At 38.7% G+C, this 23,912-nt stretch overlaps 5 protein-coding genes and 1 pseudogene across 7 annotated transcripts; 3 read left to right on the top strand and 3 right to left on the bottom strand.

Moving 5' to 3' along the window:
• Positions 1–2,887, top strand: LOC105976113 (alpha/beta-Hydrolases superfamily protein). Its single transcript, XM_013001404.2, has 9 exons — positions 1–328; positions 598–709; positions 1,323–1,359; positions 1,445–1,514; positions 1,633–1,737; positions 1,889–2,039; positions 2,142–2,224; positions 2,342–2,435; positions 2,523–2,887. Exons 1-9 carry the CDS (start codon positions 298–300, stop codon positions 2,593–2,595), a joined length of 756 nt encoding a protein of 251 aa, XP_012856858.2. The 5' UTR covers positions 1–297; the 3' UTR covers positions 2,596–2,887.
• A 497-nt stretch (positions 2,888–3,384) lies between these two features.
• Positions 3,385–7,758, top strand: PWP2 (periodic tryptophan protein 2). The gene is made up of 8 exons (XM_013001119.2): positions 3,385–4,782; positions 5,012–5,263; positions 5,364–5,456; positions 5,545–5,916; positions 6,168–6,512; positions 6,594–6,821; positions 6,909–7,105; positions 7,479–7,758. The coding sequence occupies exons 1-7, from the start codon at positions 3,556–3,558 to the stop codon at positions 7,077–7,079; spliced, it is 2,688 nt and encodes an 895-aa protein (XP_012856573.2). The 5' UTR covers positions 3,385–3,555; the 3' UTR covers positions 7,080–7,105; positions 7,479–7,758.
• A 657-nt stretch (positions 7,759–8,415) lies between these two features.
• LOC105975612 (uncharacterized) lies at positions 8,416–9,379 on the bottom strand. The gene is made up of 2 exons (XM_013000808.2): positions 9,072–9,379; positions 8,416–8,974 (listed from the first exon to the last, which is right to left on the bottom strand). The coding sequence occupies exons 1-2, from the start codon at positions 9,123–9,125 to the stop codon at positions 8,609–8,611; spliced, it is 420 nt and encodes a 139-aa protein (XP_012856262.2). The 5' UTR covers positions 9,126–9,379; the 3' UTR covers positions 8,416–8,608.
• Positions 9,380–15,181: 5,802 nt separating this feature from the next.
• Positions 15,182–16,044, bottom strand: LOC148768185 (uncharacterized). Its single transcript, XM_088822797.1, has 2 exons — positions 15,991–16,044; positions 15,182–15,550 (listed from the first exon to the last, which is right to left on the bottom strand). The coding sequence occupies exons 1-2, from the start codon at positions 16,042–16,044 to the stop codon at positions 15,182–15,184; spliced, it is 423 nt and encodes a 140-aa protein (XP_088678923.1).
• Positions 16,045–19,323: 3,279 nt separating this feature from the next.
• On the bottom strand, positions 19,324–20,239 carry LOC148768184 (uncharacterized; annotated as a pseudogene).
• A 245-nt stretch (positions 20,240–20,484) lies between these two features.
• Positions 20,485–23,907, top strand: LOC105976022 (Single hybrid motif superfamily protein). 3 transcript variants are annotated; one of them, XM_013001304.2, is made up of 9 exons: positions 20,485–20,658; positions 21,047–21,235; positions 21,796–21,875; positions 22,184–22,243; positions 22,357–22,590; positions 22,684–22,746; positions 23,152–23,220; positions 23,410–23,455; positions 23,566–23,907. In XM_013001304.2, exons 1-9 carry the CDS (start codon positions 20,649–20,651, stop codon positions 23,634–23,636), a joined length of 822 nt encoding a protein of 273 aa, XP_012856758.2. In that variant the 5' UTR covers positions 20,485–20,648; the 3' UTR covers positions 23,637–23,907. The 3 variants fall into 3 exon arrangements, with proteins under 3 accessions (XP_012856758.2, XP_012856756.2, XP_088679178.1); XM_013001302.2 differs by having other exon boundaries at positions 20,502–20,658; positions 21,790–21,875; XM_088823052.1 differs by lacking the exon at positions 20,485–20,658 and adding an exon at positions 20,847–20,951.
• The last annotated feature ends 5 nt before the right edge of the window (positions 23,908–23,912 follow it).

Genomic DNA, 23,912 nt, shown 5'->3' with positions numbered 1-23,912 from the left:
TTTCTTTTTGTCATTGTCTTTCCCTCTCCTTATCATGGATTCTCTTTCTCTCTCTTTCTCTCTCTCTCTCTCTCTCTCTCTCTCTCTAGAGTTTCTCTCTCTTGTATCTTTTTGAGTTTCTAGGCAATGTGCAGCTGGTTCACACATACGTGTTTTATTCCCATTTACAACCTACCCCATTTGAGTATAAATAGGCCTCTGTCCCAGTTTACACTTGTCTTCATTACAAGCTTCCTTTCATTTTTATTACACACTTAATTTTCACTCAATTTCATATCTTCTGTTGCAAACACACAAATGAGCTATTCAAATCCATCAATGGGCTCTGGTTAGTTTCCCAAAACAAACAAAACCCTCTTCTTTTCTTGATCTTTTATTCATTATTTTCTCCCCATATCTGCATTTTGTGTGATAAAAATGTGTTCTTGATGTAAAGACTGCATTTTTAGGGCTATTTTTTGCCTTCTAATCTGTGAAATTAAATTACTCTGTTTTTTTTTTTTTTTTTTTTTTTGAAGTAATACATTTTTAGTTCTCTGTTTTATGGTTCAATAAGTGTTTACAATATTATTTATTTATTTATTTTTTTAAATTCAGGGAGCAGAGCAGGTAGAAGAATTGAATTTGGGAGAACTTATGTGGTTAAGCCAAAAGGTAAACACCAAGCTACAATAGTTTGGCTGCATGGCCTTGGTGACAATGGCTCCAGGTATTATTATCATCATCATATTTATTTTCTTGTTTTTATTTAATCAATTTTCAGATTATTTAATCTAATTACAATGATGTTTTCGAGTTCGAAATATGTCAAATAATTTGGTTCAAAAGAGGGCTGCTTCTAGTTGAAGTTTATGTTCATTATATCAGACAATCTTGAATTAATTAGTATGCGAATTTCGATTTTTTTTTCTTACAACGATTTACGGTAACGAAATTGTGTCGATGGTATATACTTTATGAGAAAGGGATTGTGTATATAAGTGGACTTTATATCACTAAAGGGTAAAAGTGTTGGAAAAAAAGTTGTTCATAACAGCACAGAATGTCAATGGGGTAGACAAATATGTATACATATATATATGAGGTTTTCGATTTTTGAGAATATTCCTAAATTAATCGAATTGATGATTTTTTAATACATAAGCATTTTATCGATCTTTATGCTTTGTATCGTTTGTCTTGTCTGAATTCTTCGATTAGTAAGAAAAATCATATATTCTTCACCTGTTTATGTTTCTTTTGGACCACTAGTTGGTGATGTGGTGAAGCATATATATATTTAGGATTATTCTTTTAATATAATGTCAACATTATTTCTGCAGCTGGTCACAACTCTTGGAAAATCTCCCACTTTCGAACGTAAGCATTATTTATTTTCCGTATCTATATATATACATTTATATATTTCTATTTATTCGGTTATTGAACTTTAAATTGTGCACAGATAAAATGGATATGCCCTACTGCTCCTACTCGTCCCGTGGCAATACTCGGTGGATTTCCTTGCGCTGCTTGTAAGTCGGAAAAAAAATTTAAAAAAAATCCAATTTCGATGTCATAGATAAATAAATACTGCAATTATTTATTTTTATTTTTTGGAAAGTCTTGTTCAACGAGCGATTTTATTATCAGGGTTCGATGTGGGAGAGCTTACCGAAGATTGTCCGGATGATATCGAAGGTTTAGACGCCTCGTCGGCCCACATTGCTAATTTGTTGTCGACCGAGCCAAACGACAGTACGAACATTATATTTTTTCTACTAAAATTAGTGGTTTCATTTATTAATATTATGTGAGACATTTGTTCGTAACGAAATCAAAGAGTTTAATTGTGATTAATTTAAGTAATTACCAAATTAATTAATTAATTTTGTGTAATTTTTTACAGTTAAACTCGGTATCGGAGGGTTCAGTATGGGTGCTGCAACTGCGCTTTATTCGGCAACGTGCTTTGCTCAGGGTAGATATGGAAATGGCTATCCTTACACTGTTAATCTCAGGGCCATTGTTGGTCTAAGTGGCTGGCTTCCCGGTGCCAGGTCAGCTTCTACTCTGTCGTTTCCCAAAATACCCTTGTCGAGTTTGTATAGGGTTTTTTTTTTTTAAAAACCTAATCTTGACCGTCGGTTTTTCAATTGCAGAACTGTGAGGAACAAAATCGAAGGATCACACGAGGCCACAAGGCGTGCTGCATCGCTACCGATTTTGCTGTCGCATGGACTTTGTACGCAATTCATACTTCGAAAAACTATACAATAAAGTGTCAAATAAAAAAAATAAAAAATAAATACTTACATGCATTAAGTGAATATTGATTGACAATATTAAGTTTCTTGAACAGGCGACGAAGTGGTCCCACACAAACACGGGGAGAAGTCGTACCATGTCTTGAGCCAAGCTGGTTTCCGGAACCTCTCATTTAAAACCTACGAAGGGTATTTAAGACATTTCATTATAATCTTGAATATTTTTTATAGAAGTTTATTTATTGAAATTTTGCTCGTTTTTTTCTCGAAATATAGGATCGGGCATTATACGGTGCCGAAGGAGATGGATGAGGTGTGCCATTGGTTAAACACAAGGATGGGGTTTTAGAGTTGTGTGGTGGCAAAAGGGTAATAATAAATAATAAATAATAAAACAAGGGTGGGAGAGTATACTTTAAAAAATTTAGTTGCAAGAAAGTGGATTGAAGAGTAATAAATAAAAGTTAATATTTTTCTACAGTTTTGAGTTCAAAGTAAAAAATAAAATTTTGTTTGTTTGTTTGTTTGTTTGTAATTTTTATTTACTATTTACTTTCACCTATGAAAGAGGAATATGCTGTGTAAGATTCCTGTGAGTATTATGGTTTGATAATAATATAGTATTCTTGTTTTTGTTGCAAGTGTTATACCTCGAGCTCAACTCGTTAACACCCATGTGTAAATTGCATTGGACAAGTGGCAAATTAATTATGAAATTAGAAATAACATATCAACTTAAATGTGAATTTATCAATTCAAATGTATTAATAACAAGGATAAATTACGAAAACCTCTATAAACTTAGATGAAATTACAAAAACCACCTATCTATTTATAATTACAAAAATCCCTTGACCCATAATTATCTCCACCTATTCACGGATTTTTTTTTATTTTTTTTATTTCAGGGAATAAAATTTATATAATTTCAGATATTTTCTTTTATTTCTCACCTATTTAATATAATGTATAATAGACCGTACACATTTTCTGTTAAAAAACTCGATCAACGGTTAATCAAAGGGGGATTTTGGTTATTACTGATAGAGGGGTGTTTTTCGTTATTTAGTCTAAGTTTAGGGGATTTTCGTAATTTACCTAATAATAATTGTTCCAAATTTAATATGCTACCTATCTTGTCCGGAAAAGAAAACGCTACTTGCTCAAATGCGACAACTCCTCAAAAACGTGCTTCCTTTACTTCGCATACTCTGGTTTAGGGTTTAAGCAAAACAAAGGCATAAACCCCTTTTCCGCCAAATTTCTCCAATTAGGGTTTCTTCACACACACACACACAGAATTCCCACCATGAATTACAGGTTTCAAAATCTGCTAGGCGCGCCGTACCGCGGTGGAAACGCCGTCGTAGTAAACAACACTCTACTAATCTCACCGGTCGGCAACCGCGTCGCCGTCACGGACCTCCAAAAATCCGAAACCCTGACACTACCCTGCCAAGCCTCCACCAACCTGCGCCGCATCGCCGCCTCGCACGACGGTGTGTTTCTCCTCACCGTCGACGAGAACAACCGCTGCCTATTCATAAACCTACCCCGCCGCGCGGTTCTGCACCGCATCTCCTTCAAGCATCCCGTCGCCGACGCGAAATTCAGCCCCGACGGCAAGTTCATAGCCGTCGCCGCCGGAAAACTCCTCCAGGTATGGCGTGCCCCGGGGTTTAAAAAGGAATTCTTCCCCTTCGAGCTGATTAAGACCTACGCCGATTGTAATGATCGGATTACATCTCTGGATTGGAGCCCTGATTCAAATTATTTAGTTGTTGGGTCGAAAGATTTGACGGCCAGGCTCTTTTATTTGAAAAACGGGAATGCGAAGAAGAATAGTTACACGAAGCCGTTTCTATTTTTGGGTCATAGAGATGTGATTCTAGGTGCATTTTTCGGGGTTAATAAGAATACTAATGTTGTTACGAAAGTTTATACTTTTTCGCGTGATGGAGCTATTTTTAGCTGGGGTTATAGTGATAGTGATGGTAAACCTAATGAAATAGACGGAGATTTTTCGGATCCAGAGTCTCCTGGTACACCAGAGCAGGGACAGGATGGAGAAGATGGAAATGAAGTTAATTTGAAGAAAAGGAAAAAAATCGATGCTAAAGATGATGAAATGGATGGAACAAACGGGCCAGCATTGCATAAGATGAAATGGGAACTGTTAAAAAAGAACTTCTGCATGCAAGCTCCCGCAAAGTTATCGGCATGCGACTATCACAAGGGGCTTGATATGGTGGTTGTGGGATTCTCTAATGGGGTGTTTGCTCTCTACCAGATGCCTGATTTTGTGTGCATTCACTTGTTATCAATCTCGCGAGAGAAAATCACTACTGCTGTATTTAATGATCTCGGAAATTGGTTGACTTTTGGATGTGCAAGGCTTGGTCAGTTGCTCGTGTGGGAGTGGAAATCGGAGAGTTACATTCTAAAGCAGCAGGGGCATTATTTCGATGTGAATTGCCTTGCATATTCATCAGATTCGCAACTTTTGGCTACAGGAGCAGATGATAACAAAATCAAGGTACATGAAAGTCCACTGATCAGTTAGCTATTGCATTAGCATTTTGCATTTCGATGGGAGTGGTGAAATATACAATCAATTATTATATTCACAAAATGAATTCCATTATACACGAATATACAATGATTGTGCACTCCTAAATGGTTTCATTGCAATTAGCCTCAAATTTTTAGTTTCGAATTTGTACATATATCTAAGCTAAAAAGATTGGAATTTTAATTATTGACAGGTTTGGACAGTCTCGTCAGGCTTCTGCTTTATAACATTCTCTGAACACACAAATTCTGTTACTGCACTTCATTTCATAGCTGGTAAGAGTTGTCTCCTGAGTGCATCTCTGGATGGGACTGTTCGTGCATGGGATTTGATCCGCTATCGGAACTTTAGAACCTTTGTAACCCCTACACCAAAGCAATTTGTTTCCTTGGCCTCAGATCAGAGCGGTGAAGTGATTTGTGCTGGAACTCTTGATTCATTCGAGGTGTTGATATTTACTATTTACGAAAAAAATACATTTTTTTTAAAATCATACTGCTCCGTGATTTTTTTACTGACGAGGCAATACTCAATAATGCTTGTAGATATTTGTCTGGTCAATGAACACAGGCCGGTTATTAGATGTTCTCAGCGGCCATGAGGGTCCTGTTCATGGATTAATGTTTTCTCCCACTAGTGTAAGTTGCTTCGGTTATGTAAAGATGATGTCAATTTGATTACGTTTTGTGCCTATTAATGAAGATAAGTTTCCTGTTTACTATGCAGGCTATCTTGGCTTCCTCTTCTTGGGACAAAAGTGTGCGTTTGTGGGACATTTTTGAAGGAAAAGGTGGCGTTGAAAAATTCGATCATACGCATGAAATTCTTACACTTGTCTACCGCCCGGATGGCAAACAGCTGGCATGTAGCACGCTAGATGGGCTGATTCATTTCTGGGACCCAATAGAAGGCTTGGAGATGTTCACAATTGAAGGTCGTAGGGACATTTCAGGTGGGCGTTTGATGTCTGATCGTAGGTCGTCTGCTAACTCCTCTGCTGGAAAGTGCTTCACAAGTTTGTCCTATTCTGCTGATGGTAGCTACATGTTAGCTGGCGGAAGTAGTAAATACATTTGTATGTACGATGTTGCTGACCAGGTTAGTTTTATTATCAACTCAGGTTCTTACTGGAAACTACTATTTGTTTGTCCTTAGTTTTTTCGTTCTATTGGCGGGTAATATTAATACAGTCAATTATTATTTATTACCTTTGACAAAAAAACACCTACAACTTCTAAACTGACAAATTAAAATTAAAGAAGTTGCAAACTCATCCGACTTTTGGAAATAAGCATTTATTTTCAACACTACACTGAGATATATATATATCATTGTACAAATCATAACAGGTACTGTTGCGGAGGTTCCAAATAACCCAGAATCTATCCTTAGACGGGGTTCTTGATTTCTTGAACTCAAAGAACATGACAGAAGCGGGACCATTGGATTTGATAGATGACCACGACAGTGACACAGAGGAAGGCGTGGATAAACAAATACGCGATAAATTGGCATACGACTTGCCAGGCTCAATGCCCAACAATGGAAGGCCAATTGTCCGAACCAAGTGCTTGAGAATTGCACCGACTGGCCGTAGCTGGGCAGCTGCAACTACAGAAGGGGTGATGTTATATTCAATGGACGAATCTTTCATATTCGACCCAACTGATCTTGACATTGATGTTACACCAGAGGTGAGAGCTTAACTATTAGTTACGTCCACTCGCTATTATTTTGCAATAAATTTAACTTTAATTTTATCTCTTTGAGCCCAGGCGGTTGATGCAGCTCTGAAAAACGATCAACCGAGAATAGCTTTGATACTCAGTCTTCGTATGAATGAAGATGCATTGATAAAGAAGTGCATAGTTGCTGTGGCTCCTTCTGATATACCAGCTGTTGCTTCGTCGGTTCCGTTTAGATACTTGCAGAGATTGGTTGAGGCTTTGGCAGAGCTTTTGGAGAAGTGCCCTCATTTGGAGTTTGTAATGCAATGGTCTCAGGTGATTATATCAATTAACGATAATTATTACCTCGGCGTTGTATTTATCTGCAAGTTAGATTTTGACGCTGTATTTTGGTTTTTGCAGGAACTATTTAAAGCACACGGCGATTCTATCCAGCAGAATTCGAGAAAACTGTCCCCTGCTATGAAATCCTTGCAGAAGGCAATTACTATGTTACATCAAGATTTGGCTGACACGTGCTCTTCCAACGAGTATATGCTTCGATACCTATGCTCGACGAGCAACAAGAAATAACTGTGGTCTTAAACTCAAACACTTCGGTAAGAAACTTTTTCGAAGTTCTTTTTTCTCTTTCACATGTTTTGTTTTCTTGTATGTCTGCCCTAACTATTGAAAACTGAGAAGAGCAATGCAACAAATACTACAACTACATCCTGTGGCATGTACAACAATCTGTTACATATATTCTACGTTCTTCCATAATGTCTTTGTTTGTGTTAGTTAATACACGTTCAGTGCTACGGGTTTACGAGCAGTGGGAAGAAAATAGATGGGAATCGAATAATTTGTAACGAGATTCAATTGAATAACCACTTTTCATGTTGTTTATGATTAGTATAAAATTATACATCGTCTTTATATACCATCAATGAGAAAAGGCTGATGATATGCTGATATTTTCCCTTTCTTTAGGGATTGAAGCTGTTTTGAGGATGATGTCATGCATAACAATTTTGAAATTTTGACACCCCCCCTGCCCCCACCACCACCACCGCAACCACCACCACCACCACCACCACGACAAACAACTTATGCGGCTGTGGAGGAAAAAAAGATAGATTATGAGCATTTTTTTTACTGGCAAAAGAAAATGTATTTGATGAGATGGTGTTGACATATTGTATATTTTAAAGTTATTATTCTATCTGTTCTTGCTGATTAATGAATTATTGGCATATGCTAAAGTTTTGTTCTACATTCTCTTTTTCTTTAACTGAGATTTGATTTTTTTTTTTTCTTATTTTTTTTTGGTGTAATAGCTGAATTAACATCTCAAATAATTTTATAATAATTGAATTTTGTTATATGTTTAATTGATTCAATAATTTTTGGAGTTGGTACTCAAAAAATTGAAAAATTATCTGTACGGACAAGGCAATACAATTATTTTTTATAGGATAAATTACAACCACCTCCCTCTCGGAGGTAAAGTGTAATGACAAAAAATCTCTTTTGTTTCAGAAATTACATCCAACTCCATGCAATTTATAAGTTTCTTACATTCACCCCGACAAAAGTGTGTTAATGTAATACATTTACAATTTCAAGGGCATGGGTGTATTTATCGGAAAATGAGAGGTTCTTTTGTAATTAGTCTTTACATCAGGGCGGTTATAATTTACCCTCCAATGAAATCCGATTACCCCCTCCACTTCATTTGAAGTGTCGCATATTAAATAAAATTATAAAATATTAAATTATCTTTAATATTATAAGATTTTTTTTATTAATTTGACAAAATCACCCCTTCCTGTAGCTTTTTCTTCTTATCATACATAGATCTCACCTGTCAAATAAAATTTCATCACGAGTTCTGAAAACTCGAAACCCGAAAACCCGAAATATAATATAACAAAAGCAATTTCATTTCACAGCTGAAATAAAACATTATTGAACGAAACTGAAACTGAAAAGCAAACTCCCACCTCTCTTAGAAGTAGCAAAACAAGTTCTAAGGGAATGGAGTTTCTTGATTTTCTTACAAACGAAAAAAGAAAAAAAGTGAAGTTACAAAAGAGCCCCTCCATTTTCATCTTGTCCAACTAATAGTCCCTCTTGACACGAGTCTCATCCTCGTCCACGTCAGCCATCCCAAAGGTGTGCTTGACCGCATCGGCCGCCCCCTGAGCCATCCCCTTCACCTGCTCGCCGGTCTTCTGCATTATCCCGCCGGTCTTCTCTTTCCCGGCTTGAGCCGTCTCCTTCCCAGACTCAGCCATTTCCGAAGCCTTTTCCTTCGTGGCTTGAGCCGCGCCGGCAGCCTTCTCCTTGGTGGCTTCCATGTAACCCCCAGTCTGCTCCTTGGCTTCACGGCTGTGCCCCTTCGCCGCGTCGGCGGCTTCTGAAGCCTTGTCTTTTGCTCCCTGAGCCTTGTCCTTCATCGTGTCCATTGCGTGCCCTGTTTTCTCCTGCACACACACATATAAATATGGCCGTTATATATACATACATACATACATACACGCAATAATGTGTGTTACTGTGTGTGTGTTTAATTAAGATTACCTGGGCTTGGCCCTTGGCTTCACCGGCGCGGTAGCTTTTCTGCTCGGACGACATTTTTTTCTGCTTGGAAAAGAATTAAACTTTTTGACTGGTTTTTCTGAGCTAAGGAAAATTGATTTTTTCTTCGATTTGAAAAGTTGTTGGAGATAATGAGTGAGTGTTTGGTTTGGTTTGCATGGTGGGTTTATATAGAGGTTGTTGGGGTTTCAGGGAAGCTGACACGTGTCCAGCTGTTCGACGCGTGTAATGTTTACGTGCCTACTAAGCAGTGAGCTTTATTAAGTATCCATATTTTCTTTTTCTTTTTTTTTTGTGATAGTTTATTGTTTCAGAACTTGAAGATCAGATCAGTGACGAAGCGGTTACTGATTTTTGATGACGTGGCAATTTATTGAGGCCACAAAGATATTCGAGATTTTTTGAAAAGTGAAAATTAATTTCAATTCCTTTAAAAAAAAATGGAAAAATTGAAATATTCAGTAGTAGTAATTTAATTGGTTTTTGCCTTATATTACTTGTAGGGTTGTCAATCACCCCTGAGGAGAATCGACATTATCAAGTTACAAGTTCAACAAGTTTCTTGTGCTGATATAGTGATTTTTGCTGCAAGAGAAAGCGTTTTCGTGGTAACTCGTATTAACTCCTCCTTAATGTATAGTGTATACATTCATTAAATTTCTTTTGATATCTTTCAAGTTTCAGGCTGGCGGCGGCGCATTATATCTTCTGCCCGTTACCGATAAGGACAACTTTTTTTATAGGAGAAATAGGAGTTAATTGCATAGACCCCCCTGTGTTATTTCTCGGAAGCAAAAAACCACCCCGGAAAAAAAAATTAGCTTATAACCCCCTCTGTTGTGTTTTAGTCAGCCCACCGCCCCTTTGTGTGCATTGACTCGTTGACTTAAGTGAAATGACAGAATTACCCTTAATAAAAAATAAAGCGAAAAATAAAAAATAATGTCTAACAATTTTTAATAAATTTTCAATTTTAAACAAACAAATATAAATAAAATATGTGTTAAATATAATAACAATTAAAAAAGGAAAAGAAAAAAGAAAATAGTGTTCTTCTTCATCCCGTCTTCCACCACACCCCACACCCACCACCACAACTTCATCCACCATTTTCCCCAACCGCCGCCGTCCCAAGGAATATTGGGGAACCAGCTCAGCAAAACCCTAATCATCAAAACCCCACTGTAAAGGTCTCGGCAAGAATCGCATCAGGGCTTCGGGTTTCAAGAATCCGGGTTGCCGCCGTCGCTGGAGCAGCAGCCGCCGCCTTGTACGAGCGGAAGAGGTGTAGCATTGGGTGGGGCGAAGATGGTGCCATAACACCGACAATAGACTGCCGATTTGGGTAGATTGGAAAGGAAAAAGAATTTCACCTCTTCCTTCCCCAGGTTACTGGACTGGGATTTATCATAGCGGTGCTGTAGACCTTGCTATGGGGGTTCGTAGTTATGGCTTCCAAAAGAAAAGAGCCATAGCCACGGACTTGTAAAGGTGAAGCTTTCTGAGTTCTGTCTGGAATAACAACAGACTGAACACAAAGCAGCCAATCGAAACCAACCTTCGAAGAGACACGAATCACATACCTTTCTGACAAACCGGATTAATTAGGAAGGGTTAGATCAACATCTCCGCTGGGGCAGGGCATTCATGGATGGGCCGACAAAACAGCTTTTCCATGGGGGGGGTCAAGAAGAGCGGAGGAGACATGTTGTAGAAGGAAAGGGGTGGGTCCGGCGGGAAGAGGTGGTGATGTGCCGGTGGTGGTGGTGGTGGTGGTGGTGGTGGTGATTTCAATGGCGAAGAAGAAATTTGGATTTTGGGGAAGACGATATTTTTTCCAAAATAGTGATTTCAGCCCACAATTTTGATAATTATAATTTAGTCCTATAACTTTAGATTATTTATAATTGAATCACTCTGGGTTTTTTTCCTCTTACAAAGGGTTTTTATGTCTTTTCCTGTCCTAAAATGTCCTAAAACGCACGCCCAGCTGCATGAACCGCGAGTGTATCCCACGATTCGCTCGTAGGGTCCTTATTGTCATTGACTTCCTTTCATAGGGGGGTATTTGCTAATTTATTTATCCGAGGGGTTTTTTTGCCAATTAGAGATTTCACAGGGGAGCCGAGTGCAAATACCCCGGAGAAATAGATTTGGAGAAAAGAGAGAATAATATCTCTTACGTATATTAATCGTATATATAGTTACATGTAGGAAACCCTAACCTATTACACAAGATAACCTATTATACAAGGTAACTATAATAAATAAGAATAATAATAGTATACGTAATATATATATTATATCCGCTAATACACCCCCGTAGTTGAAACGAGAAAGGAGAAGACGTGGAGACTGGAGACAAACTGTTGGAACAGTTGAGTAGGGAGTCCTTTCGTGAAGATATTGGCAAACTGGTAGGCGGATGGGACGTGAAGAACTCGAACGTGTACAAAGCAACTTTGTCTGGGACAAAGTGGATATCGATCTCCACATGTTTCGTACGAGAGTGTTGAATAGGATTGCTGGATAGGTAGAAGGCACTGACGTTGTCGCAGTACACAATAGTGGCTTTCGAAAGTGGGCAGAGCAACTCCAAAAGTAGATTGCGTAACCAAGTCGTTTCGGCGACGGCATTTGCGACAGCTCGATATTCGGCTTCCGCACTCGATCGAGAAGTAGTGACCTGTCGTTTGGAGGACCAAGAAATGAGGTTGTTGCGGGGAAAACACAATAGCCCGAAGTCGAACGACGAGTGTCGGGGCAGCCACCCCAATCGGCGTCGGAGTAAGCGATAAGGGAGAGGTCCGGATTGGGGGAGAGCTGAAGGCCGTGATCGAGAATGTAGCGAATGATACGCTTGAGAGCCGCCATATGAGGTTCCCTCGGATCATGCATGAATATACATACTTGTTGCACAACATAACAGATGACGGGACGAGTAAACGTGAGGTATTGCAGTGCACCGGCAAGGCTGCGATAAAGAGTAGGGTCAGCAACGGGGGGTCCAGTGGTCGAAGACAGCTTGCTCTTTGTGTCAGCCGGTGTAAGACAAGGGTTGCAGGAAGCCATGTGTGCACGCTCTAGTATCTCGTCGGCGTACTTGCGTTGAGAGAGAAATAGCCCATGCGAGTAACTGAGATGCCGAGAAAGTAGTGAAGATCGCCAAGGTCCTTCATTGCGAACTCTTGATTAAGGGCAGCGAAAATAGAGCGGATCAATTCATGTGTGGAGGCCGTAAGTACAATGTCATCGACATACAACAGAAGGTAGGCGCATGAACTGTTGCAACTGTCGCCTGAACTGTTGCGACAGTACACAAAGAGTGAAGTGTCGGACTTGCATTCTCTGAACCCCATGGTAGTAATGTGAGATGCAAAACGCTTGTACCAAGTACGTGGTGCCTGCTTGAGACCGTAGAGTGCTTTGTTGAGACAACACACATGAGTGGGGCGAGATGGGTCGACGAATCCGGGAGGTTGCTCGCAGTAGATAGTTTCAGAGAGATTGCCATGTAAAAAGGCATTTTTCACATCAAGCTGGTGGATTGGCCATAATCGGGAGAGAGCAATACTGAGAACTGTTCGAACAGTTGTTGGTTTGACAACTAGACTAAAAGTCTCGTCAAAATCGATGCCAGCCTGCTGGTGAAACCCACGAACAACCCACTGTGCTTTGTATCGCTCAAGGGAGCCATCAGACTTGAGTGTCTGTTTGTATATCCACTTACCAGAGATAACATTAGTGAACGGGGGGCGGGGCACAACATTCCAAGTATTGTTTTTAATTTAAGCAGTATATTCCTCAATCATGGCGTTTCGCCAATTTTGGTCAAGAAGAGCTTGGCAATAGTTGGTGGGAATGGAAGAGGTAGAGGACGCAACGAGAGAGAAAGGGACTTTGGGTTTGTGGATGCCCACTTTACTACGAGTCACCATAGGGTGAGCAGGGGGAGATGGGGGAGGTGTGGGAGTATGAGTAGGCGTTGTGAGCTGGTCATGGTCGAGAGGTGGTGCTGCAGGTGCAACAGGTGTTGGCTGTGTTATTGGACTGTTGGATGAACTGTTGGAACGGGGTGGTTCACTGTTGGAACAGTTGGATGGACTGTTGCAATAGTTAGACGAAGTCTGAGGGAGGAGGAAGAGGGACGGTGTGTTTTCGTCCAAGGCAGAGGTAGGAAGTGTGTTTGTGGGGGGAGTGGACTCAGCAAAGAGAAAGTGTGTTTCGTCGAAGGTAACATAACGAGAAATTATGATACGGCCAGTGGATCTATCAAGGCAACAATAGCCTTTGTGAGAGGAAGGGTGACCGAGATAGACACAATGAGTAGAACAGGGGGCGAGTTTATGTGGTGTGGTGGCGGTGAGGTTGGGATAGCAGAGACAGCCAAATACTCGAAGATGAGAGTATGTAGGTTTGATTAGGTAAAGAGCTTCGTGAGGGGTCCGGTTTTGTGTGGTTTTGGTAGGTAAGATATTGAGTAGGTGGGTGGCCATATGAAGAGCTTCGACCCAATAAGTAGGAGGAAGATGAGCTTGAAAGATGAGGGGTCGAATCATGTTGGTTATGGTGCGGATCATTCGTTCTGCGTGTCCATTTTGAGGGGAGGTGTGGGGACACGAAAAACGATTTAGGATGCCGTATTTAGTGAAGTAGTTTTGAAAATCCGCATTTTTGAATTCACGACCATTATCACTTTGTAAGGCTTTCAGGGGATGTTGGAATTGAGTTTTGAGAAGTGTATGAAAATTGACAAATGTTGTAAAAACGTCAGATTTATTTCGAAGAGGAAAAATCCATAAATAATGGGTAAAATCATCAACTAAGACAAGATAATATTTGAAACCCGTAAGACTAGAGATAGGAGAAGTCCATAAATCGGCATGAATAATTTGAAATGGAGCAACAGTAGTAGATTTCTGAGAAAAAAATGGTAGACGAAAATGTTTGCCTAATTGACAGGCATTACAAAGAGACTCTATATGGTCTTTATTATGGGAAAGAAAAGTGCTAGAAAATAAACGGGACATGACGTGTTTGTCGGGATGGCCTAGACGCCGATGCCAAAGAGTGCGAGACGAAGGTGTTGCGACAGTGAGGAAAGCAGCGGGAGGTGAGGTGGGGGGAGGGACGCCAAATGGATATAGGTCACCGGAGCTATTGCACCTGAAAATCTCGACTCGACTCCGAAGATCTTTCACAGAAAAACCAAACGGGTCATTTTCAACCGAACAAGAGTTATCGCGGGTGAACTTTCGAACAGAGATAAGGTGTGTGACTATATTGGGTGTGACATAGACATTTGTGAGGCGGAAAGGAGTGGTGCGAAGAATTGTGTGCCCTATGTGGGTTATGGGGAGGGTGAAACCATTACCGACGACGACATGTTTGGGGAAATTACTGCCAGGATTAAAAACAAAATTGAAATCACCTGAGTGTGTTGCCATATGAGAGGTCGCCCCGCTGTCCATGAACCACTGTGACTCGGTAGGCTGCTGAAGTGTCACCGTATTCAAACGGTTTGCGAGATCCACCACGTTGGCACTGTTGCAGGAACTGTTGCAACTGTTGATGGAACTGTTAGAGCTGTGGCATGGTTGCTGCTGCGGATGAACCTAAGCAAGAGCCGAGTGGCCGGTGTAGGGTTCAGGTGGTCCAGTAAAGTAGGCTTGAGCTGCTGGAGTGGATGGGTGGTCCGATGTATTTGGAGCGGATCCCAAAATTGACGGTTGTCGGTAAGGTGCGCGCCAGAGTTGAGATGCGCCATGGGCACTATGGTAGCCGTAGTGCTGCATGGGGTGACGGTTAGTGCTGCGACCTCTGCGACGGTTGGATCGGCCACCCCCGCGCTAATAGCGCGAAGAACTACCTCCGCGGGAACTGTTGCAGGAACCATTGCAACTGTTGGATGGACAGTTCGCGTTGGAGGTGTAGAAAACAGCAGCGGTCTGCTCCGGTTCAGGAATTCTAGTTTTTTCCATCTGAAGAAGCGATCGAGTTTGTAGAAAGCTGGGAAGGGGATTCTGAAAGGAGATGAGGTTGGGGACGGTCTCATAATTTTTCGGAAGGCCGTGTAGGGTTTGTAGGACGAGTTATTTGTCGGAGATTGGATTTCCGACATGGGTCAAATTGTCCGCCGTGGCTTTGATTATTTGGCAATAATCGTGAATGGAGAGAGCGCCTTTCTTGAGGGACTTGAATTTTTCTTCAAATTGAATGGCTCGATAATCTTTGTTATCGGTGAAGAGAGAAGAGATGGCGGTCCATAGATCACTGGCGGTAGAGGTTTTTGAGAGAACCATGCTGGACAGATCGTCGGAGATGGTGCCGTAGATCCAAGATTGGAGGAGATAGTCGGCGCGCTGCCATTCATCGGCGGAAATCGAATCCGGTCGGGGTTTTCCATGTAGAAGATCGGAGAGGCAGAAACGATCGACGGTAATCGTGAAAAAGTGGCTCCACTTTTGATAATTAGTATTTTTCAGATCTAGAGTAGCGGGGATAAGAGATTTGATATTAGAAATGTCATGAGCAATGTGAAAATGATTGAAAGGGGCGGTGGAGGAAGAAGAAGTTTCGCCGGCCATGGAGAGGGGGGGGGGGGGGGGGGGGCGACGGCTATTGAGAAGAAGAGAAGAAGAGGTGGTGATGGCTAGGTTAACCTAGTGTCTGATACCATATAGGAGAAATAGATTTGGAGAAAAAAGAGAATAATATCTCTTACGTATATTAATCGTATATATAGTTACATGTAGGAAACCCTAACCTATTACACAAGATAACTTATTATACAAGGTAACTATAATAAATAAGAATAATAATAGTATACGTAATATATATAATATATACGCTAATATTTTTAACGAGCGGTTGAAGCCATGGTTTGCGTCCAAGCATATACCTTGGGTTTATCCCTCTTCAAGAAAGATTTTGGCCTTGCAATTATCAAACTCATTATTCATTTTCTGAATGCTTCGGTCGGTGAAGTTCTACTCAATTTTGTGTGTGTGTGTGTGTTGAATAATATACATGTTTACATCAGAAACCATTAATATGAAGTGCTCTCGGCTCCTCAAGTAGATGTAACAGGTCTAGGATGAAATACGAATTAGATTTGGATCCTGATTCCAAAGAGATTGACTACGGAGATAGCTCTATGCCACGGCCGCCAGTTTTGGCCCAATTCTTTGCCAGTTTTTTTGGGTTGGGAGGTTAAGAAGTCCGAAACTTAGCCCAAGTGTATATAGAGATTGATAGAGATTCTTGGAGGATTCTAGAAAACTTTCTAGAACCCTCCCTTTGTAGATATTTTGTAGGAATTCTTTGGAGTGTTCTAGTGAACCACTCCTAGCTATTAGATCAGATAGATCTCCACCGTCCATTAAGAATGTGGCCTAGTATAAATAGGAGTAGTGACTTAATTTGTAATCATCCAACCAATCCAAGACATTCAAGCAATACAAGTACTTTCCTACAAACTAAGTCCCTCCATAGAATGTACATTCAACGGTACCAAGTTTGAAATGAAAATAGTTTTCATTTCCATATTCATTTTTGTCATTTTCGAAATATTTGGTTCTATTTAGGCTTGTGAGCATGCTACTCTTACTCTGTTTCATCGTAAAATTATGTCATCCAAACACAACAAAACCTAGCTACAATGTGAAAATTGTTCCTAATTTTTTAATTTTTTTTGATCTTCCAACAAAAGAAGAAAAATCTTCTAGATACTCTTTGTCGCGCCTGATTAACCGTCACGTTACCCTCCATTAACGATGCTAATATTCTGATTGATCTTTTGACGTCAACTTGGTCCAGACGCCTTTCTTCATAGTATTTGATTAGTAGATAGAGATCAGGAACTTGTATTCCATGCGCAACGATTTCTGATAGGTCTTGTTCTTCGTAATGCCTCTGGGTGTTGGATAGCCATTGACGAAAATCGAAAGGAAATTGAGAATTTTGGTGATTTTGTTGTGCGAATGTAAATGTATATATGGCTGAATAAAATTCTTACACAGTCTCGAGATCCATATTTTATTTAAATGAATCTAGACACAAAAACGTCAGCTAAGGTATTACGTGCAAAATTTAATGTTAGCTTATAAGTGTTCGAAGCTCAATTTTAAGACATGCAAAGCTAGGACAAGTTCCACGAAAACGAAAATTTAATAAAATAAAAAATAAATTGGAAACCAGCACTAATATATAATTAGGATGGACTTTATCTCCATCATTAATATTACTAATATCTTAGCTATTTAACAGCTGAGACAAACTAAAAGTTCATAGCCAAATCACCACAAAAGTTTGATTACTACGTAAAAATAATAATTAAAAGGCGATGGTGAAATATTTATACACCACAACACAGACTTCTTACATGCAATAGACTTAGCTTCACCTTATTTATTGAACCAGTGCCGTTGACTTTAATTTGAACACAATTCTTTTGACTTCCCATTTTACTCTCAGAGAGAAAGCAACGACGATCAGCTTCCACAGCAGTGATCTCTCCTAAAGTCAGTTTGTTATATAGCACAAGAGGATGTGTTAAAAATGGGATTAAGAGGAGATTATACAGGTGATTATCATTAACACGGTTTCTAGTTTGTGTTTATTCGGGGAAAATACTTTTTTGCCCTTGTTTGAATTGAGTGATTTGCTTACATATTGTGGCTAATTTGGACTTTCTGATGACTGAGATTTCCATAATTTGATTATCAGGATTTCGAATTCAAAATTGGATTCTAGTGAGATTACGAGAATTAAAGTTATTTTGCGCCCCAACTCATGAGCTAGTTAGTGCGTGGAGCAAAAGAATGCGATGTCAAATGACCATAGTTCGAATTCATTGATCATAGGTTAATCCAATAACAATTTTTTTTTAAGAAAATTATAAGTTATCTGAAATACATAATTGTTCCCGCTAGATCAGCTATATTAATTCCGTGTTGTTAGAATTAAGCGATTGAAAGTCGAGAAGAAAATCTTTTAACAACTAACTGTCAGTTTACGTACTTGTAAAAAGTTGTCAGAAAGTCGTGAATTGAATACAACTTTTCTAAGTACTTAAAAACAACTAACGAACTAATTTGAATGTATATGGAAATGATTGAATAAAATACGAGATAATAACTTATATGGAAGAAAAAGAAGAATTGAAGTCACCTACAAACATTGAGATTATGAGTTGATATATATAGTATTCTTTAATTCCTTGCAATAAGATAAGAGTTTTAAACAAAATCATGTAAAAAATATAGGAAAGAAAGGAAATGGGGTTGTTTTTCGTAATTTAGCCTAAGTTCAGAGTTCAGATGGGTTTTCGTACTTTATCCTAATTAATTTAATCATATATATATATATATATATATATAATATATGGCACATAAATATTCTTGATAACAAATATATTTCTGAACTGAATAATTAATTGGTTGTTGCTTAATTATATACAGGGAGAAGGCACATCGGCCCATTAATTAAGAGACACAGCCCATTAAAGCCCAATGATACACCTAAATGGGCCAGATTAGGCCATTTATGTTACACAAACATATGGGCCCAAAGCCCGTGAGATGAAGAAGTCGAGCCCATTCACCTAACTGGGCCTTTATAGGACCACTATCTATAATCATATTATTAAAACACCTGATTAGAGTCCTAATCTAAAAGAAACTAGATTAGTACTCTAATTAGGAGTCTTATTGATCTAGTGCTCTCTGCCCTATCTTCTGTCTTAGCGTCTAACTTGAGCGTCGGAGAGGTTTCCGCCAGATCAACTCCGGCTTATTTCACGTGCCCAGTAAGTAGCACGACTGTGGTGTCATGGGACAGAAGTTCATTGTGGATTTTTCAAGATTAACAACTTGGCCCAAAGCAAGTGCATAATCTTGTAGTATATAACGTTACACAAACTTATCGGCCTGTACTCGAAGATGAAGGTGTGGTTTAATTTTCTAGGGAGCTTTTTGTTATTAGAAAAATCTAGAACACAATTAAGCACATTATTCCCGAGCACATTCCAAAATTTAGTGATTTGTATATTTTTTTTTGAAATAATAATTTGTATTTTAAAATATAGCATTTTTCAACGTATATTTTTTGTTGTATAAGTTAATTATTATTTTAGATATTTCTTTTAATAAAAGATAAAATTTTAAGATATTAGAATTTAAAATACAAATTAAATTGTGCTTGAGGGGATAAGTGTTAGAAATGATATATTTAGGGATGTAAAATGTATTTAACCCTAATATTTTCATCAACTTCAAAATTCTACACCAAAAGAAGTTGAAAGAGTCAAGAACACTACTACTAAACAAGTCCATCAATCAAAGACCCATCGAACAAGTCGATAATCTTATCGAGCACCGCCACCTCATCCTTCCCATCCCGTATTCTCCGTTGCAACTTCTCGACACCCGCCACGTCAGCTGCCACATTTTTCTCGAAACTTTTCACGGCTTTCAGCTTTTCTTCAACAGCCAACATGATTCTCGATTCAGCTTCTTGGAGACTCGAAGCACCCTCGCAAAGCTCATTTGCCCTGACTATCAAGTCGAGCCTTTTACGAAGCCACCCGACTTTCACCTTCACAATCTCGAGATCTCCAATTTGACCTGAAATAGATTCCATCTCCAGTGGCTTTAGCTGCATCAACTTCCGAAGCTTTTAGCCTCTCGTAAATGGGGCAAACCACCTCCAAAAGGCAATAGCGTGATTCTTTCGAAAAAGTGATTTCTTTGACAATGTCGCCGTGTTTTGCGAAGATGGCTTTTAGAAGTGGGATAATGTTGTGTTTAGTTTCATATATACTGTCCTTATCTATTTATGGTAGTTATCTTCGGATCTCACACTCCAACAGTAATGAGATCGATCAGTTCGTCGTTCGTCGTATCTTCCCTTCACTTCTATTTGCATTAGAAACGTGGGGAGAACTCTCATGTGTTGACTTCTTCAAGGCGAACTTCTAATCCATTATGGGGTGATCGTGCTCCATGAAAACGAGCTCTTGGCCCATCTTAATTTTCAATATCAGTCGCCCAAACTTCCATGGTCCATTTTACTCTCTTCGCCCTATTGAGTCTCCGACCCGTTATGCCGAGAAGGTGGGGGCACGACCCAGTTGTCCAATGTACCCCCATCACTTTGTATGCAATATTACACTCTAGTTTAGTCCTTGAAAATTAGAGAACTTTATTGTTTGATTAATGAAAGAGTATTAATGTTCAGGACAATAAAGAATTACTATAATAGAAAAAAAAAGTTATTTTATGAATATTTGAAAAATAATAAACTCTTGCTAGAAAGCATTCATTTTGTAAATTATGACAGAGAGAAAAAAAAAATTAATAATAATAATAATAATAAATAAATAATTAAAAAAAAAAAGCAAATCTAGAAATTGGGGCCCCATATAAATATGTGTGTTCTGGCTCTCTTCTTCGTTAACATCGTCGCTGCTGAAAACTGAAATTTCTCTGGTAGAGCTGTCTTCCTCTTCCCCCACCACCACTATCAGTCTATCTCAATTCTCTCTCTCTCCACTTACACATGGCTGCGTGTAATCTCTCTCTCTCTCTCTCTCTCTCTCTCTCTCTCTCTCTCTCTCTCTCTCTCTCTCTCTCTCTCTCTCTCTCTCTCTCTCTCTCTCTCTCTCTCTCTCTCTCTCTCTCTCTCTCTCTCTCTCTCACTAAAACTACACACACTCCCTTTTATACTGTTATTAATTGATTTCCTGTTAATTATGCTGTTTTTTTTCTCGCTGTTGATGCATGCCTGTGTAACGGGGTTTGGGTTATCTTAATTCTGTTGGATTTATGTGCATACATTTCTATGGAAACTCTCAAATCCCTAGTAATTGATTTTTCTTTATTTTCCCCAACAAAAACCTGCATTTTGGTGCGCAATGGAATAGTGATTGATGATTTGTTCGCTGATAATTGGTTCAGGTGGTTTTGGGGCTTCAGGAATTAAGATTAAGAGCTTGGATTTCGGTTCTGTGAGGCCTAAATTGAGAACATTGCAGCCTTTGCATGGTTTGAAAACTCCGTCAATTGTTCGATTCGATGGATTGGTCTTGTCGAATCGATCGAAGAAGATGCTAATTGGGTGCCGTAGTTTGTCTGCCGAATCTGATTGTGAGTTTTTTTTTTTATGTGAATTGTTTCAGCTCCATTTGTGGGATTAACTTTGTGACATTGATTTTGCTTGTTTAGTTGTTGAAGTAAACAGTGTTCTATTTAGCCCTAATGATGTCGTTTAGCGAGTATGATTATGATTGATTTCACGATTAGGATCATTGTAAATGGCTGGTTAGTTATGCGAATATATAGCTCGGTGAAGGTTAAACGGCATGCCATAAAGTACTAAAAGGAGAAACTCGAGCAATTATCGTAGAATCTGTTAAATTGTTAATTCGAACACAATGATTTACGGCTTAAGTTTTTGTTGTGAATTAGGTTATCTAGTACTTTATTGGAAGTTAAATAACTCGGGTGGAAGTTTGATTCTTGATATACAGAGGATGCGTCTAGTACTTGTTAGTAGATGGCGACGTCAGTGAATGAAAGAAAGTGATTTTGTTTCTCATTTAACATATACATAGTGATTCATGTGAAAATTCTGTTTAATTGAGAATTTCTTTTACACCTTTCACTTATCTTTATCTAATCGATCCTTTTTGTTCAACAAGTAACAGCTAATGCAAGTATAGAGGATATTTCTAAAGAAACTGAATCACCCGAGGCAGTAAGCACACTAATTCCCAATGCATTTGAGGTAAGTTGATTATTCTTCGTGGCCTGTGAATAGATATCCTATGTGTATTTATCCTGATTGCTGGTTGATTTTCTGTTCGTTTGTCGTATTTCCTAATAAGATTTAGAACAATTGAAAGGAATATTCTTTCGATTGGTGAGGTAGACAAAGAGTTCAACTGGTGTTTACAATCAAAAACACTGTATATTTTGTATTAGAGAACAGCATAAACCAAATATAGAACATAATTATAAAAGGAACTTGTTATGAATAGATCATCAACTTTTATAAATAATTCCAACCATCTTACTCAAAATCTCGTCTTACAGGTAGAGTCTCTTTTGACGGTGCTATGTGACACAACATCAATCGCCGAGATTGAACTTAAAGTGAGCAGTTTTGCTTCATTCTTGAAATATAATCATCTGAACTTCAATATTATTGAAAACATCAAATGTCTTTGGTTAAATTATGTATTTATTTATGTTTCTTTCTTCATTAGCTTGGCGGGTTTCGATTATACGTGTCGAGAGACTTGGCCGAGCAAAACGCACCTCCACAACCTCCAGCACCTGCTCATGTTACTGCCCATTCAGTTGTGGAAACACCCAGTTCAAATGGATCAGCTTCATCACCATCTTTAGCCCTCTCCAAACCAACTTCTTCTTCAGCTGGAATTCAGACAATGCTCGATAAGGCAGCAGATGAGGGCTTGGTCATACTTCAATCTCCTAGGGTAAGAAAATTCTTCAACAAATTTCGTTACGAATCAGAGTTTTTTTTTCTTTTTTGGATTTGAGTTTCATTAAGATTATACCAACAAATGCAGGTTGGGTATTTTAAGAGATGTCGAACAATTAAAGGGAAGAAGGCTCCTCCATCCTGCAAAGAGGTTTCTTTTTCTTGCATTTTTTTTTCTTTTTTGTTTTTATAAACCTAATGCATCTTTGTATGATTTTTGCTTCTAGAAGGTGTGCCAGTTTCTTACAATTCCCATATCATTATGTTTTTGGTTTGTTTTCATTCACTTCATAGCAATCTCTTTTGGTGTAGGTTTAAGTGATTTTTTCACCTGTGTACACATTACCCTTGTCGATAAAAGTTAAATTTTTTGACACCCCATGCTATTTTTTTGATCTTGACTAAAGGCAAACTCGAAACTTTTATTATGTACTCGAACAATATATTTGAAGACATTATTAAAGTATTTATCATCTATTGCATGCCCGATCAATCCAATAATTCCTGCACTTTCAATCTTTCATCTATTTACGAGTTATTATCTTCACAATTACAGAAAGACACAGTAAAGGAGGGCCAGGTGCTCTGTTTTATTGAACAGCTAGGCGGTGAGATCCCCATTGAGGTTTGTTCCTGACCATGGTTTAGTTAAACTTCTTTCATTTCCTTTCCCTCTTTCGACTGCAAGTAAAGAACCTTGCATAAGACATGGTTAAATTTACGGTGTTTTTTTTTCTTCTTTTTCTCTTTCATTTTTATCATGGGATATAATTATTTTTGATGATTCTCTTTTCTTTTCTTTTTTCTGCCACAGTCTGACATATCGGGAGAGGTGGTCAAGATACTTAGAGAAGATGGTGGTACGCAAAAATTTATTCCATTGATTTTGTGTCGAATAATTTCGCGTTTTATCTACAATTTAATGATTTTATGGCATCATATAACGACTGTAACTCTTGAAAATTTGCAGCTCCAGTCGGGTACGGGGATGCTCTAATTGCAATCCTTCCTTCATTTCCGGGCATAAAGAAGCTTCAGTAGATCACCGAATGCAACTCTTATCAAGATTTTTGCTCTCAGCTCTTTATCTTTTTCGGTAAATTTACATTAATTCGAAAAGAGTATTTGTTGCTTTTACGGAAATTTGTCCAAGGGCTTCTAGAAGTCTTGTTGTATTGATTGTTGGGGATTTTTTTTCTCTTTTGTTGAGTTTTTCTTTTAGCAAATTGGTGATGACATTTATTGATAGGACTCCGAAAGCTTGAAATTTTGAATTTATTTATAATAAATTTAATTGTATTTGTTTGAGCAATGGAT

This window comes from Erythranthe guttata, chromosome 9 (genome assembly GCF_056151865.1).
Source record: "Erythranthe guttata isolate IM_541 chromosome 9, IM_541, whole genome shotgun sequence".
Taxonomy (NCBI): Eukaryota; Viridiplantae; Streptophyta; class Magnoliopsida; order Lamiales; family Phrymaceae; genus Erythranthe; species Erythranthe guttata.
This window is presented reverse-complemented; position numbering and strand designations above follow the sequence as displayed.